Source organism: Bos grunniens, chromosome 4 (assembly GCF_055505025.1).
Source record: "Bos grunniens cultivar Pamir isolate PY7600 chromosome 4, Bosgru_T2T1.0, whole genome shotgun sequence".
Lineage (NCBI taxonomy): Eukaryota > Metazoa > Chordata > Mammalia > Artiodactyla > Bovidae > Bos > Bos grunniens.
The window spans coordinates 97,712,636-97,729,847 of record NC_141168.1 but is presented as its reverse complement, the minus strand read 5'-3'; the positions used below and the strand labels follow the sequence as shown (position 1 = coordinate 97,729,847).

Here is a 17,212-nt window from a genome sequence, read left to right as displayed (position 1 = left end):
TTGCAGCTTCAGTTCAGTTCAGTTCAGTCGCTCTGTCGTGTCCGACTCTTTGCGACCCCATGAATTGTAGCACGCCAGGCCTCCCTGTCCATCACCAACTCCCGGAGTTCACTCAGACTCACGTCCATCCAGTCAGTGATGCCATCCAGCCATCTCATCCTCTGTCGGCCCCTTCTCCTCCGGCCCCTAATCCCTCTCAGCATCAGAGTCTTTTCCAATGAGTCAACTCTTTGCATGAGGTGGCCAAAGTACTGGAGTTTCAGCTTTAGCATAACTCCTTCCAAAGAAATCCCAGGGCTTATCTCCTTCAGAATGGACTGGTTGGATCTCCTTGCAGCTTAGCTAGCTCCTATTACCTGCCCCTTGCCCTCTCCTAAAATTTATGTTCACTCCAGCAGACAGCACCTCACAAAGTCAGTAATTTGTTACGCAGCTTGTCCTTTCCATTACAGCTTACTTAAGCGAGGGATTCCCTGGTAGCTCAGTTGGTAAAAAATCCGCCTGCAATGCAGGAGACCCTGATTGCAGGGTCAGTTCCTGGGTTGGGAAGATCTGCTGGAGAAGGAATAGTCTACCCACTCCAGTGTTCCTGGGCTTCCCTTGTGGCTCAGCTGGTAAAGAATCTGCTTGCAATGCTGGAGACCTGGGTTCGATCCCTGGGTTGGGAAGATCCCCTGAAGAAGGGAAAGGCTACCCACTCCACTATTCTGGCCTAGAGAATTCCACAGATTGTACAGTTCATGGAGTCACAAAGAGCTGGACATGACTGAGCGATTTTCACTTTCACTTATAAACAAACATCTCTATGAATCACCAGTAATGCTGCCAGGAGGGGAAACCAAATTTTAAGAGCAGCAGGTACAATCTGAACTGATGGGCAAAGCAACTTGGTGGGCAGTTTGCTTATCTGGCTCCCAAAGAATCAGTACTATGGCCACCACAATCCTAAGACTTTTGTGAGAAAGAAAAACGGAAGGTGTGCAATCAAAGGGAGTGCAGAAAGGAAACATTTTCCACAATTCACCATGAAGAAGAGAGGAATGAATGAGCAGATGAGACTCCAAGAAACTAACCAGCATAAACAAAATATTTCTATCATCCCAACACCTGGAAAGAGTGAACTGAATTTTAATCAACTTTGGTTGGCACAAATATTTTAAAAGGAATTTCCATTTTCTTGGGAAAGGATGATTAATAATTGTTTTACTTCAATGGTAGATCAGTACTTATTTCCGTGTCAGATCTCATTTAAAGATTTCAAGTATTGAGAATTCTACTATTTAACCATAAAACAGTTTTTCAGGAAAAGAAATATAATTCATAATGTGAAGTAAGAATCCTATTTATTTTTATAATTCTGAAGAATGAGGATTAATTCTTAGAAGGGCTAAATTTTCCATGGATGGAGAATGACTGCTTAATCTTTGCCTCCTCTCTCATAAATGTGGGCCAAACACACAAGTGCTTCATACACTCTCGGGTGATAGCTTTGTCCATATCCTTAAGTTGATCAAATATGCACCTTACGTTTCTATAGTAAATTATTTGAAATGTGTTAATATGTACAAATCACTCTGTAAGGTGAAAACATCATAAAGGATTATTTTCATTTATATACAGGTTAGAAAACAGACTTGCCAAGTTAACAATTGGTCTGAGGTCACAGATTTCTTTCTCTTTTCCATAAATAACTTATTATTGCTTTATTCTTACAGTCCAGAAAATCAAAAACTAAAGTCTATCTCTAAGAAATTCACTGACCTACAATGTCCAGGTCAAAAGTCTTTCCCCTCAGGGGCTGTTGATTTGAAAAGACAGTAGGAAGAAGTCAGCCTGGATTGGCATGAGGATTTTGTTTAAGACAAACAATTGGCGTGATATTATTTTGCTCATTTTTTTTCCTTGCCATGGAATATAACTTCTTTTTATCACACACATCATGAGAAGACATATAATCAAAAAATTAAAAAGTGAATACAGTATAGTCAACAACACTGTACTATAAACTTCAGAGTTGCCAAGAAACTAGATCTTAGTTATTCTCAACACAAACAGAAATAATAATTACGTGACATGATAGAGGTTTAGCTAACACTATGGCGGTGATCACATTGCAAAATATAAATGCATCAGATCAACAAAGTTGTACAGCTTAAACTTATACAACGTTATACGTTCAATTATAGTTCAACTTTAAAAATGAAAGAAAGGAATGTCAATGCTGCATTGGTAAACAATGTCAGCTATAAATCGGCACTTGCCATCTACCTCTGCAAGGATTAAATCATGTGCCCCTGCAGCTGCTGATTTTTAACACCCCCTGAAGGGAGTTCAGGGTGGAGAGCGGCAAGGAGGCACTCTGTGCTCTGAAGAACCGTCAGAACAGGTTTTCAGATAGTTAGGTATTTAGGGGAGCCAATTTTATGAGCCCAATTTTTGTATCTCCTCACATCTAGAAAAGCACTAAAATCCTTCACAGTAACGATTGTTTCCCGTGACTAGCAGAAATCTTCAGGAGACTAGTAGAATCCTTCTGGAAAAACATGGGATTGACTGCATGTACTCTCCCTTCACCAAAATCACATAAATACTGTCTTTCCCCCCACCTCTTCGGAGCAGCTTCTCAGTGCTATCTAAGTGCTGTCTCCTCAGCTATAATCTTCATTTTGCCCCCAGTAAAACTTAACTTTCAACTTGCATGTTGTTCGTTTTTTTTAAGTCGACACAATTTTCCTATAGACCTTCAGAAACTACTGTCTTCTGATTCATAAGTAGGTGTAAACGTACTGCAAGGATTGATCAAGAGGGTTCAGATCAAGAGTGTTCGGCTACTGTTACAGGGTCACTCTGGGATGGGCTTGCTCGTCTGAAGATAGAAGAGTACGGGAATCTGAAGACAGCATTATTCCCAAAGGATAGCATAAAGTGGGGAAAAAAGGAAAGGAAGACAGAATAAAGAATTCCCTTCTACCTATTTTCATCTCTTTTTCCCTTGGAATAATGGGATCATGATTTGTATTTTAGAGAATGCTTTGTTCTATCATGCTCTTTCTATTGCTATTAAAACAAAAATAAAATTTCCCTTCCTTTCTTAAAGCAATGCTTTGTTTCCCCTGCTTTTCTTTCTGATTGGAACTTCCAAAATAAATTGTGTTCAAGTGATTCACTTCCATGCATCATTGGGATACCTGCATGTCCATATGTCTTACCCCATAAACCATCAACATATATGTCTACCTACAAAGGCACACACGCATACAAACTCTGTCCCAGCATATACACGATTAAGGCATTTTATTTGTGTACTCACTTAATACACTCTTCTATGAAGTCTACCAAAGGTATTTAAAATGTCAGATTTATAAAAATTTTAATTCAATTTTTAAGCCTAAATTAACACATTTACTTCATTTTTTGCCTGCTATTTTCGATAACTTTGATTTCTTGGCTTTCAATGGAAGTTAAATTACGATATCTACCATAAACAGGATATTCATTCCTTTCTTCAAGAATCAAAATACCTATCATAATCTCTTGTTAATTCCTAACTTTTGTATGAATATTGGATGAAATGTTTACAAATGTAACATATATAAAATATTCAGAAGCTAAATAGCACAAATTAAAAAATGAAACAAAAAAGAAATCTAAAAATAATCTATCTTATAAAAAAGAGATGAAGACCTATATAATCCCTTCAGAAGAAACAGGTTTCATTAATAAAAAAGGACAGAAAATATATAATGAAGAATTATAAAAATAACACCTAACTACAAAAAATGCACAATATCTCATATTCAAACTTTGACTCCAAGTAGCATTGTTAATATATCAGCATGTTTTAGTTGCATACACATAAAATGAGACACACAGATTATTTCATTTCACAGCTCTGGGAGTTCTTTAGATCCTACACATGTTTAAAATTGCTATTTATATTTGATACAATTACTGTCTTTAAAAAATCAAATAGCATCTTTTATATTTTTATACTGAATAAAAGATGCACAGACTCTCTGCTTCCCACTAAGCTCACTGAATATGATATCCTGTACTACAGTTTTAGCAATCTGGGCTGGACGATGTTAAGAAAATACTACAATATACGAACTCTAGGAAGAAAGTGTTTATCATCAAGTATAGAAGGCTTGGCAAAATCATCAGTGATTGATATATTATTTTATTACTGTCCAGTTACTTACCATACAGATTTATGTTGATTTAAAGCATTTGCTTGCATGTGACCATGGGTAGCTTATTTCAGAGTACCAACATGTTTAAATATGAGGTGCTATGTATTAGACCTATTTTCTATTGAAGTCACATTTTTGTGCACATGAATTTCCTTTTACTTTTGAAAAGACATTTAGTCACAAATTCTATGCAACTTCCTTGCAGTCAGTTTAAAAACAGAAAGTTCTTTGATATTGGTAACATTCTACTCATTATTTTTCTAAAAAGATACTCTTAAAATGTGAATGACATTTATTTAGTAAGAAAATAGTATGATATAATATTTGGATGAAGTAAATATTCTCAAGCATCTGTAGTGAAGAAGACTATATGCTAAGGGCTTTAACTATCAGAAGAGAGATAGGTTAAATCACTGTACATAAAAAAGATTCTTAAATACTTTTTGCTATTCAACATTAAAAATGTTTGTTTCATTCATAGAAATTGAGTTCATTTCAAATAGCAGCTGATTGCTTCATTAAATCAGAACCAAATTACTAATTTCAGTATTAATGGTTAGCTTTGACATGTTTAAAAAGGGTAGAAGATACTTAATAGACTTGTCTTCCACCTTGAAACGAACTGTTCAGGGAAATGGAATTGTTCAAAGATACATTTTCTTTCTGCCAATCTGTGAGATATAATTATTCTCTTAATGAACCTCTCAACGAGTGGCAATCTTTCAGAACTTGAACAGGTAAAATATAATGATAATGGGAACAGCTTTATAAATATAAGGATAAAGTGAGGTTGTTATTTTATACCATATTATGGGATAATTAGAATAACAGTGCAGCAATTGAACTTTCTCAAAAAAGCCGCTTGTGGGCTCATTTAAATTAGTTATGTTTATCCATAGATGTTTTTAGTCTTTTTTCAAGTGACTGTCACTTTACAACATTCAGGCCTCAATTTTTAATTTACTCTGATTAATAGCTGTACTGTACACCAGCCAATAGACAATGCCTCAAACAGACACCACCTGCATCCAAGTTATAAATCTATAATTTGTCCAAGGAAGAATAATATGACTGTTTTTATTTAACCAGGAGAATAATTATTCAGTATGGAAGGAATTGTGATCTATATGAATCTCCATCAATTTCCACAAAAACATAGTTGGCTGGATATTGTCCAAGAAATTACCATTTCTATGCTAACTAGCTCTATCATGTATTTGTAAAAAGTAAAATTCATGGCAGTGGTTAGTTATTTTGGTTAAAGGTACATACAGGCTAAAGATAATTACTTATGGTGAGATTTGATTCTTTCAAGGAACAAGTCTCTTTGCTCTCTGCTAGATCCTACCCTGACCCTGGAACACTTTGGTAGTTACGACAACTGTCTGTAAGGAACACCAGGAGCCAGACTGGCGTATTCATTATATCCATTAAGGTAATCAAATATAAAACACTTATAAATAAAAAGGGGTAAAATAAAAAGTTCAATGTCTCTATCATGACATGAAATCATTAGACATAATATCACTTCAAAAGATGGTATAATTAAAGCTTCATTCTCAATAAGATTATATGTTTTCTTGGTTATTTTCTCTCGATGGAAAAGAAAATATGGTGTTTAATACAAATAGAAAAAAAAAAATGGAACCATGACTCATATTTAAGAATTTATGTAACTGATTTCATGTCTTTTTGATAGTTCTTTTGTGTTTACTGTTTAAAAAAAATTCTCTATAATCAGGACATATGAAACCATTTTTATATGTACTGATTAGCCAACACAACACCACCACCAATAGCACACGAACTCAAGATGAAAATAATATATTGGTAAGCTGTTCTAATCAACTTTAAAAGCTCTGTGTGTGCTGCTAATATGAAAAGATTGTCTCTCCTCCTTAGCTTCCCATTCTATTTCACCATCTCTTCAAAGTTATGTCCCAGAAAGCCTGAAAATTTATCTGCTGCTGCTGCTGCTAAGTCCCTTCAGTCGTGTCCGACTCTGTGCGACCTCATAGATGGCAGCCCACCAGGCTCCCCCGTCCCTGGGATTCTCTAGGCAAGAACACTGGAGCGGCAACCCACTCCAGTACTGATTACAGGAAAGCTATTTTAACTTCCCTATTAGCTGAGTGTCAAACCATCATCCTCAAATGACAAAGTTATTTGTATATATTTGCTTTATATTTAGGACACTTCTATGAATGGCCTCATATTGGGAAACTTTATGTGACTACTGTTTGAAAGCATACTCTACCAGTGTTAACGAGTCAAGACTTACATAATCAGCCAGTATTTATTTAACTTGGAAATATGCTTTGTATTTCTACCATGCACAGGTTAAATAGATTAAAATTTATACTGCAGTTTTAGCCTGAGTAAATAACTTGCCATTATTTAAAAAAAAACTCATGATTCTATGCTATGTCACAGAAACAAGTAAGATGGTTGTCTTATCCCTAATATCAGACATCAGCATTGTGGAGAAAATGACCTGTTAAAGCATTTATATTTTCCATCTTTCTCTGAATTTAAAATTAACCTCAGAAGTTGAATTTTAGTTAGAAAATAGTTAGAAATACAGAAATAATAGTCAGAAACACAGAAGAGTCTGGGAATAGCATTAGCAATTTGAAATGAAGAAGATACTTTGCCTCAGAAGACAGAGAAGGTAACAGCTGAACCTTCATTTAAAACTCCAAGTAAACAAATTCCTTTCCCTTTTCCCTTGCATCAATTGCCAAATCACATATTTTTCAAAACGCAACCATTACTAAAACCTCATTTTTTTTTCAAATTTCCTAGATTTATTAGGTGAAAGCAAATGGCCCCTTGTTCTACAATTCCTATCTACCTGTTCTTTGGATTTTCTTCATTTTCCTAATTTCAATTTGTTTTCAGGAATAAACCTTTAATTTCAATGATATCATTAATATGTATAAGAAAACACCACATTTCTGTTTAAATGATAACTTATACTGTATTATGTCCAAAATAATTTTGTAGCCTTACTGATTTCACTATAATAAATTCAAGAGTTGTACTGCATGTCAGATTTTATTTCTATAATTATACTGTCTGTCAGATTTTGAAACTTTGACTATTGAACATGGGGTATAGGGCAATAATCCTAGTCACAAAATGGTATTTCATATAGCTCCATAATAAATAAAATAATTTTCTAAAGATTGATATTTTAAGTTTTTATAGTGTCATGACAAACAGGAATTTCATAAATACTTCTTCAATATATGCATGATTTTATAGGACAGCTAGGGAAGTTATGACCAACCTAGACAGCATATTAAAAAACAGAGACGTTACTTTGCCAACAAAGGTCCATCTAGTCAAAGCTATGGTTTTTCCAGTAGTCATGCATGAATGTGAGAGTTGGATTATAAAGAAAGCTGAGCGCCAAAGAATTGTTGCTTTTGAACTGTGGTGTTGGAGAAGACTCTTGAGAGTCCCTTGGACTGCAAGGAGATCCAACCAGTCCATCCTAAAGGAGATCAATCATGAATATTCATTGGAAGGACTGATGTTGAAACTGAAACTCCAATACTTTGGCCACCCGATGCGAAGAACTGACTCATTTGAAAAGACCCTGATGCTGGGAAAGATTGAAGGTGAGAGGAGAAGGGGACAGTAGGAGATGGCACAGGACGAGATGGCTGGATGGCATCACCGACTTGATGGACATGAGTTTGAGTAGACTCTAGGAGTTGGTGATGGACAGGGAGGCCTGGAGTGTTGCAGTCCATGGGGTCACAAAGAGTCGGACACAACTGAGCAACTGAACTGAACTGAAAGGCCAAATATAAGAGCAGATGATCTTATATTTTGAAAATATATTTTTATACATAAGAAATGTTTTGTATTTTATAACTTCTTTTTATAGTTGTTTATAAATTTTAAATTCATGCCTTTTGTAAAAAATAAAACTAAAAAAAGGAGAGAGACCTATCACATTAATATATCCAGGCCTATGATGTAATTTTCAAATGGCAAAGAGAAATTTTGATATTTAGATGGCTTTATTAAGTACTTGCTATTACTTGCATTATCCATTGCTAGAAATTTTCAAAGGAGGCAGTTTAAAAACATAGAAACTCAACTTGAGACATCTCCTTAAAGGTTACTAGACAGCAAATGTGTGGATTTATCTATTTTAAACTAATGAAATTGTCATGGTATTGGTATACGCATATATCTCTGTAAAATGCAACATCTCAAATGCCATGATCTTTTTTCAGCAATTTTAACATCGAGGTATAATAATGCAACATGAAATCCTTTTTTTGCTTCTAAATGTAATTGATTTAATCACTGAATTTAAATGCCTGGAAATTGTTCTACTTGCTGGTGTTTGAATGCCAAATTCATCATCTACAGTTCTAAAATGAATGTTGCAGTTATATTTAGACAACTTAAAAAAAAATGCCTTCTAAATTACCCTACATAACCCATAGAAATGTCTATAAAATGTATAATGCATGACAAATGTCCATTTTTATCAAATTTCAGGTGTGGGTTAGTTGCTCAGTCGTGTCCAACTCTTTGCAACCCTATGGACTGTAGCCCGCCAGGCTCATCTATCCATGGGATTCTCCAGGCAAGAATACTGGAGTGAGTTGCCATTCTCTTCTCCAAAGTTACAAAAGGTAATTGTAACTTTTACAAGGAGTAGGAAGTGTTCGATTCTTATTATTTAAATATCCTTTGTGCAGTTTTCTAGGCAAAACAGTAACAGCACACATAGGTTAATCCCAACTCTTCGAGAACTCACAATCCCCATTTTAATGATAAAGACCTTGAAGCCAATAACCTTATTTATTTTCAGAAACAAAATTCAACTTTAGCCAAGCTGTCACAGATCTCAACTCATTTGTTTTCTTCAATAAGTTCGGCTTGGACTGACCTTCTTTTCCTTTCTACTTCTTCAGAGTTTTCAAAAAAATAGATAAAGTCATTTGATATAGAGAGTCCATGACAGTTAATCACATACACAGTTTTACCCTCTAGCTCCTAAAAAGAATGAGAGTTTTAGTCTCCCCAGTACAGAGTACAGACATCAAATAAGGTGGGGTAGGGATATGTGCAGTGTAAGCTTATTTGGGGGGAACTTATACATAGTAAATTTCATACGAGATAATGAAGAATAAAAAAATATGTTTACACTAAGTATACAAAAGTGGGGTTATGCAAATAAAACAAAGTGCTGGAATCTGTAATATTAGCCTTCATGAAGTCCCACCATCAGTTTTTTCCATATCCACATACTTCCTCTATTATTTTTTAGTTTTGGCTCAGTGGTAAAGAATCCGCCTCTAACACTAGAGCCGCAGAAGACGTGGGTTCAAACCCTGGGCCAGGAAGATGCCCTGGAGGAAGTCACGGCAACCCACTGCAGTATTCTTGCCTGGAGAATCCCATGGACAGAGGAGCCTGGCAGGTTACAGTCCAGAGGGTTGCAAAGAGTTGGACGTTACTGAAGCAACTTAGCACAGCACTATTTTAATTAAATGAACTTATTTCAAAAATGAAATTATTTAAAATTACAAATTAAGAAAAAAGTACCCCTTACCAAAAAGAAAACAGCAGCCACTGTACATATAAAAACTATCACACTTTAAAATATTCATCTGAGTACAGCTCAGTTTTCCTTCAGTGGAGTATATGCTACCCTGAGAAATTTGGCCCAAAGAAAAGAATTAGCATTGGTAAATTGGAATGAAAACACTGAAGATTTTATTGACAATATCATACGTTAATTAGCTTTTAAAATAAACTTTTCTATCTGTATCCATATCTGGGGTAGACAGTCACCTAGTTAATGAGGTTTCAAGCAGGAAGTCCAGCTGCTCCTGACAGTACCTCCCTTAGCTTTTGGCAAATGTTTGAAATTCTACGGCTTGAATGTAATTACTTTTGCTCACTGGTTTTCAAACTTTTTAAAGCAGTCAACCTTTTTTTTTTTTTAAATGAAGCAGTATTTTTAAGACCAGTAAATTAAAAATAAAATTAGAATTTTATGTCTGCAAATATATTTCAGAGGTTCAAATTGCTAACACCTGTGATATAGTCACTCTATGGGAATAATGGAGTTATTATGAGGAGGGCAGCTGCAGCGTTATAGGCAGCCTATTTTTTATTGATTTCTGGAGTTCTTTTGTTGTTGTCGTATGACGTCGTATGATATTCTGATCAAGCTGCTGCTGCTGCTAAGTCACTTCAGTCATGTCCGACTCCGTACGACCCCATAGATGGCAGCTCATCAGGCTCCCCCGTCCCTGGGATTCTCCAGGCAAGAACACTGGAGTGGGTTGCCATTTCCTTCTCCAGTGCATGAAAGTGAAAAGGGAAAGTGAAGTCACTCAGTCGTGTCCGACTTTTAGCGACCCCATGGACTGCAGCCCACCAGGCTCCTCCGTCCATGGGATTTTCCAGACAAAAGTACTGGAATGGGGTGCCATTGCCTTCTCCAATCCTGATCAAGACAGATACGTAATTGTAAATGACATGAACTTTGTACCTCTCACTTGACAGTCTTGCACCATTCTGCATTCCTTACTGGAAAATGGTATAGTTAGACTTTTATCTTCAAAGCTTAAAACCATTAGAATACGTAAAAACTGCTTACATTACTTGAGAGGTCCTTGATGTTAAAAAATAATGTTTACAAGTATCCTTTTAGTATAGTTTTTCAACTTTGTCAATAAAATTTACTTGCTGCATGCTTCAGATGTTAACTCAAAGTTTCAATTAGTCAAATTTGTCTTATTTCTGCATATTATCTGAAACTGTTTCAGTTTCATCGTTGTCTCTTTAGCAGAAGTTGTGAGCATGTTTGTATCATAAATCTCTGTTAAAACTCCATTGTAGTACAAACTTCTTATTTGGCGGAGACAGTTAACTAATGCAATTTCCTATAACGCAAAAACTTTTCTAAGTGACTTCCATTTTCATTAAAAGTATTAATTACATTATTATCACCACCTTGTTTTCATTTCCTTTGATTGTTAAGCTCTGTTTATTGCTTGTGCCAAGCAAAAGTACCTGAGCTTGCTGGCCTTTTAGTTGTGATTCACATACACTGTGGTGGTAATGTACCCATTTGTACAATTTTCCTCATTAAATATACAATGATGTATATTAAAATGACCATTGCACAGCTAGAACTTTCCAATTAATGTCACATTTATCTATTTACTCATTTAGACATGTATATGTTTACAAACATGTGTGTAGAAAGAAATAACCATCATGTTCTCCATCTATCTACAGATCAATCCAGCCACTGGGAAGAAGAGGAGGTGGAACAGGAGGAAGAAAGGAAGCTGCTTTGTGTAGTAACACAATTTGATGATTTAAGAATAGTCAATATGACAAAATGTTTCTATAGAATGCACTTTACAGGGTTTTGTTATAGGTTTTCTGCTGTTGTTTCAAAATATGACAGAAATGAATTATAAACAAGAACCACAGTTATAGCTCAATGGAACACAGTATGAAAAATAATGGTTTAGCTGAAGGCCTTTGCTTCTCTTAAAATGCAAATACCTCTACATTCATGGGCAGTCATTTATATATTAATGTGAAGGAATTTATTAGATATCTTTCTGATGCTCGGATTTAATGCAGAAGTGGAGAAGAATATTTACTTAGCAACTGAAAGAAATGGGAAAGACTATTAAGGCTAAGGGCACTGAATATCAAATTTAATGATTTCACAAATTTGCTTAAAGACCATGCTGTCAATATATGATACACACATTTGTATTTCCTAAAGAAGTAAAAGAAAGCAGACAACAAAAATAAAACAAAAAGACCAATGCACAAAGAAAATGTCTGAATTAGATAAATGTACAAAAATGTTTCAGAATTGCATCCAACTGTTCTAGAATATTTTACTAGAACAATAATATAATTAAATTAATTACTTATAATTTTGATCAACTCGAATTAAATCAACCGTAAAGTTTCCAACAAGTGAATTTATTAAGTGAAGATACTCTGATCTGATACTCTCAGTGTCTTCAAAGATTGCAAGCAAATAAATTGTGTAGGAGTTGCAGATCATGTAGGGCAAAGTATAAATGAGTATGTCATGCTCCAAACCTGATCTTGTACCTTATATTTATGACATTAAAAAATTAAAACAAACTTGCAAATTTTTTTCTTAATTTAAATCTTTCCACTAAAGAATTAAACATTCTTTATTTCAAGAATCAAGTTAGATATGCTCCCCCACCTTCCAACCACCAAAACTTCCTAAAGTTTATGGCAACAAGCTTACATTTTAATACAGCAAAAATTTAGTTTAAACTTCAAATCTTTTACAGAGCCATATCAGAAAGTTGCTAGTTAATATTTAAAGAAGTGCATCTTAAAAAGAAGACATTTAAATTATTAACCTATTTAATTTATTTAATTCTATCTTTCTAAGAGTGAAATTATTAATTTGAACCTAGGTTAAATAAGAAAACTTGTTGGACTAGAATTATATTCTCTGTATTTCATTCTACAGACAATACCTGTCCTTTTATGTAAATTTGAAAATACAGTTAGATTTAAAATACTGATTGACCTTTAATACTATTTATGATTTTGGCATCAAGAAATTGAAAACAAGATCAAATGATAGAAACAATTACCATTTCAAAGACGGATACATGCAGATATTTTAAGTAGTAAGTTTCTTTCATTGCTGATAATTAAGTATAACATTTAAGAATTGATAGAATGAATGTGAAATCAAAACTTAGAAACATTTTGAGATATTCTTAACTATTCTGTTGTGAAACATATCAAAATGAAAAAATCTTGATAAAATTAATAAAAGAAAAGACTGGTTAATATAGAAATCTTTACAAAAATATTCAGCTGATAAGGTAATTTTAAGCATTAACCTGCTCTAGTATTCTTCCATGGAAAATTCCACAGACAGAGGAGCCTGGTGGGCTACAGTCCATAGAGTCATGAACAGTTGGACATGACTGAGTGACTGAGCAAGCATACTGATCTTGAAGTAAAATTAATCCAAACTTACAAGCACATTTGGTACAGAGAGTAGAAAAACAGTTTAGCCAAATCCATTATAAAGCATGCTTTTGTACTAATACAACTTTTGAAAACTCTGATTTCTGATGTTTTTCCTGATCTTTGTACGCCCTGGTGGCTCAGATGGTAAAGCGTCTGCCTACAATGTGGGAGACCTGGGTTCAGGAGATCTCCTGGAGAAGGAAATGGCAACCCACTCCAGTATTCTTGCCTGGGAAATCCCATCGACGGAGGAGCCTGGTAGGTTACAGTCCAGGGGGTTGCAAAGAGTCATACACAACTGAGCAACTTCACTCACTCGTACTGAGAAAAATGCATCCTTAAGTCACAAACTCTGTAGTTTCTCACTTCTTTCTTTCCCAAGATTATGGAAACTCGAAACCAACAGTTTCATAGTACAAAGCAAGAAGATAGGATGGGAAGAGAGACCTTTTTCTAGAGTTATAGGCACTGACAGTCTATACTTCTGGCTGATCTGTCTGTTCTTCACACCAAATGTGTATTCCTCAGCATACCAAGGGGAATGAATGAGGTCATGAGTGTGTGCTAAGTCACTTTAGTTGTGTCTGACTCTTTGCGACCACATGGACTATAGCCCACCACGTTCCTCTACCCATGGATTTTCCAGGCAAGAATCCTGGAGTCGGTTGCCATTCCTACTCCAGGGGATCTTCCTGACCCAGGGATCAATCCATGACTCTTATGTCCCCTGCATTGATAGGCACATTCATTACCACTAGCGCCACCTGGGATGCTAGATCCATAGTGAGTCTACAGACACTTATCCTGGTGGAGCACAGCCATGAATTTTACAAACTTTAACAACATCTCATTGGGTAAACATAGTTGGCAGCTGAGCACTGAGAATCAATTCAGATACACACCTGAAATATCTACATACAAAGGACATGCCAAGTATTAACATATAGTGATCAAACAGAAAAAATAAATGTAGAAATTATTACATACATATTATATATACACACACACACACATATATATATATATAAAACTTCTTTTTTAACTCTGTGGATTATATTATTATATGTTCTGATTGCTTCCCTAGGGATAGAAGCAGAGATTTTTAGGTTTTGTCTTAGTATGGTTCTTGAACTAATTTTTTAACTTAGAAATTTTTTAGAAATCTTTTTAGAAATCTACATTATTAGTGTCAACAACTCCTAGAAATAAATAGTTATACCTAATTCCCCTCATTTTAAAATTCATATAGCACAAATTGATTCATTTTTTTCTATGTATCTCTCCAAAAACCATTTTTCTCCATGTTTTCATGCAGTTATATTAATTCTGAATATAAAGCTTTTTAATTAATTTGGTACACACTTTCTTGCATTAAATTCCACAACTCTATAAGATTTGTCTTTTTAGGATCGCCAATGCATTTAATAGGCATAAAAACTTTCTGTTATTGGCAGGTTGTAATAAACACTTTCAAGAGGATACTTAATTGCTTCCTCGTCAGTTTTTTTCCACCTTCATGGTCACCAAATTCCACATTACAGAAGTCTCTACTGAAACTTGAATCAGATACCTGAAGACACCAAAACATGAAGCTATTTCCCACCAGCATCAAGCTGATCAACCATGCTCACATTTTATATCTTTATTTAAAAAACAAATTTTTATTTACTTTATTTATCCCATAAGTTTGTAACCACTTCCCATTTTGTCTTTGCTACACATGGCTGGGCCAATATGTTTTCTTGGGCATCTGAATGCCATCAGTGGTTTTAGGTAGATTCTAGAAGGCTAAAAAAATAGTATGGATACATAAACTGGGACATGATCAATTATTAGAATACCACCAACTTGGTGTCTATGTAAAATCTATCAACAAGAATTAGTTGTCATGTCCCAAGGTGAACTCTATTTCAGTGGAACTGAAAATTAATCCATCACTATTGCACCCTATTTGTTAGCCCTTTACCTTTTGTTTTCCAGGCATTCCAAGTTTTACTAAATTTCTGGAAAAATAGAAGCAGATAATCAAAACTGACCATGGGATATTTAAACATGCCATTATATATGATGTTTATGACAACAGCTTCATGTAAGAAAGCCAAGAATAAAACTTGCAACACACCTCAGGAAAAGTGTTAATCTAGGCCCTGGTTATAGCAACTCAAACATCTTAACCAAGATGATCACATTCTAGAATTTAATGTATAATGCATCCTATATTATAATCTACTAAAAACTCACATACATTTTACTTCCTGTGTAAAGAACTATATCCAGAAAAGGAGAATAAAGAGAAAAAGTCCATGAAAAAATAGACAGTTACATGACTTTTAGAATCTATTATGATATAACAATCTCACTTGTGTATCTAATATCATTAAAAATATAACCACATAAATATACAGGTTATAGGGAAATGGAAAACTCTTTAATTTTAGAGTAGCCTTCAAGAGCTGATTATTAAGCCACTTAACAACTAAATGTTAGAAAACTTACCTTGACTTGCAAACTTCAACTCTTTGGCATCTATGAGCGTGGTCCTTTTGTCAGACCCTTTTTTCTCTATTCGGCGATGGCTTCGTCTTTTCTTAGACTCTCCCCAAAGATTGGACCCTCCATGCATGCTGGGTATATTCAAAATAGCAATTCCTTCCAGAGAGATGTTTATTAAATCAATCTGTACTCCATCACACTGATCAGAAAGATGAAAAGAACAGAAACAATATGATTTCATCTTATGCATTTTCTCATCTTTTGGTAAGAATTTTTAAATCTATAATCTTATCCTTTCTAAATTAATCTTTATAAAAGATAAAGCAGTCAATAACATTTACCAGGTATCATGAATAGTCTTTAAAAATGATCACATTAAGTCATTGATGTATCTTTGTTTACAGAACACCTTTGGAAGGCACACTTTAGTGTCTGCACATATAATGAGCTGCAGATTTCCAATGCATTACAGAGGTTGACTCTGTTAAGCTTGGTGACATTTCAGACTGAAATTGTAATGACTGCTTCCTATTTAGAACACACTCCAGGGTTTTATTGGGGAAAAATTAAGAAACAGAATTCATAATTCAGGGTCTCATTTTTGGGGAGCAGAGAAAGAAGTGGCTTAAAGACTTTCGAAAAGAGAAGGTAATTCAAAGAGATATGAATTACACTCAAGTGGCCAAGGATATTTCCCTGGACTAGATTAAGTCCCAAGCACAGTGTCAAAGGCAGAGAGATGCACAGCTATTTAGATGAGTGTGGAGGAGCAGAGAGGCTGAGCAAAGGAAATGCCAAGATCAGCCTCAGTAAAAGGAATTCCCATCCTATCATTACTAGGAACTGCGGTAACAAAAGACTGAAAAATGAAACCAGTTAGTCCAGCCAGATTTTTTGTTTGCTGGGTGATAAGACATCCTTCACCCTTCTGACTGTGCAAAATAGGAAACATTCTACCAGACAACGCTATTCAGAATGGTCACTGTTTATTTTTCAAATTTTCTATACATTTCCACTGATGGATATGGGTGGAAAGTGACAAGGCATACTGTATTTTTAAAGTATTATTATTTATTCATTTGCTTTGGGTTTTCTAAAACGATCATTGGAGTAGTTTATAAATATATCCCAGATATTCCTCTGCCATTTTCAGTTAGAAGTTAATATGAGCAGATTAACTTGCTTTACCAGTAAGTAACCCTATGCTTTACAAGTAAATATTGTTAGGAATATGAACTTCACATATTAAAGTATAGCTTCAGTGGGATTGTTTATTTGCTGTGTTTTTATTACAGAAAAAACTGTGGACATAATTTCATCATTTTCTTTCAAATAGTAATCATTGATTTTTGAACTCAGAAGAGATAATCTGCCACCAAAATTATAAAAACAACAAAAAAATTAATTGTAAAAAACAATGAAAAAAACCACAAACCTCTCTTCTCCCACATTTTTCTGATCATACTGAATCTAACACTGTATCT

At 34.7% G+C, this 17,212-nt stretch overlaps 1 protein-coding gene across 9 annotated transcripts in view; it reads right to left on the bottom strand.

The window, feature by feature from the left end:
* The window catches only part of DGKB (diacylglycerol kinase beta), a 1,123,143-nt gene that overhangs the window by 189,005 nt on the left and 916,926 nt on the right, over window positions 1-17,212 (bottom strand). For all 9 annotated transcript variants that reach the window (XM_086397581.1, XM_086397582.1, XM_086397586.1 and 6 more), the window contains one exon: window positions 15,732-15,927. In XM_086397581.1, the coding sequence (XP_086253707.1) occupies window positions 15,732-15,927 (196 nt within the window). The remainder of the gene's footprint in view (window positions 1-15,731; window positions 15,928-17,212) is intronic.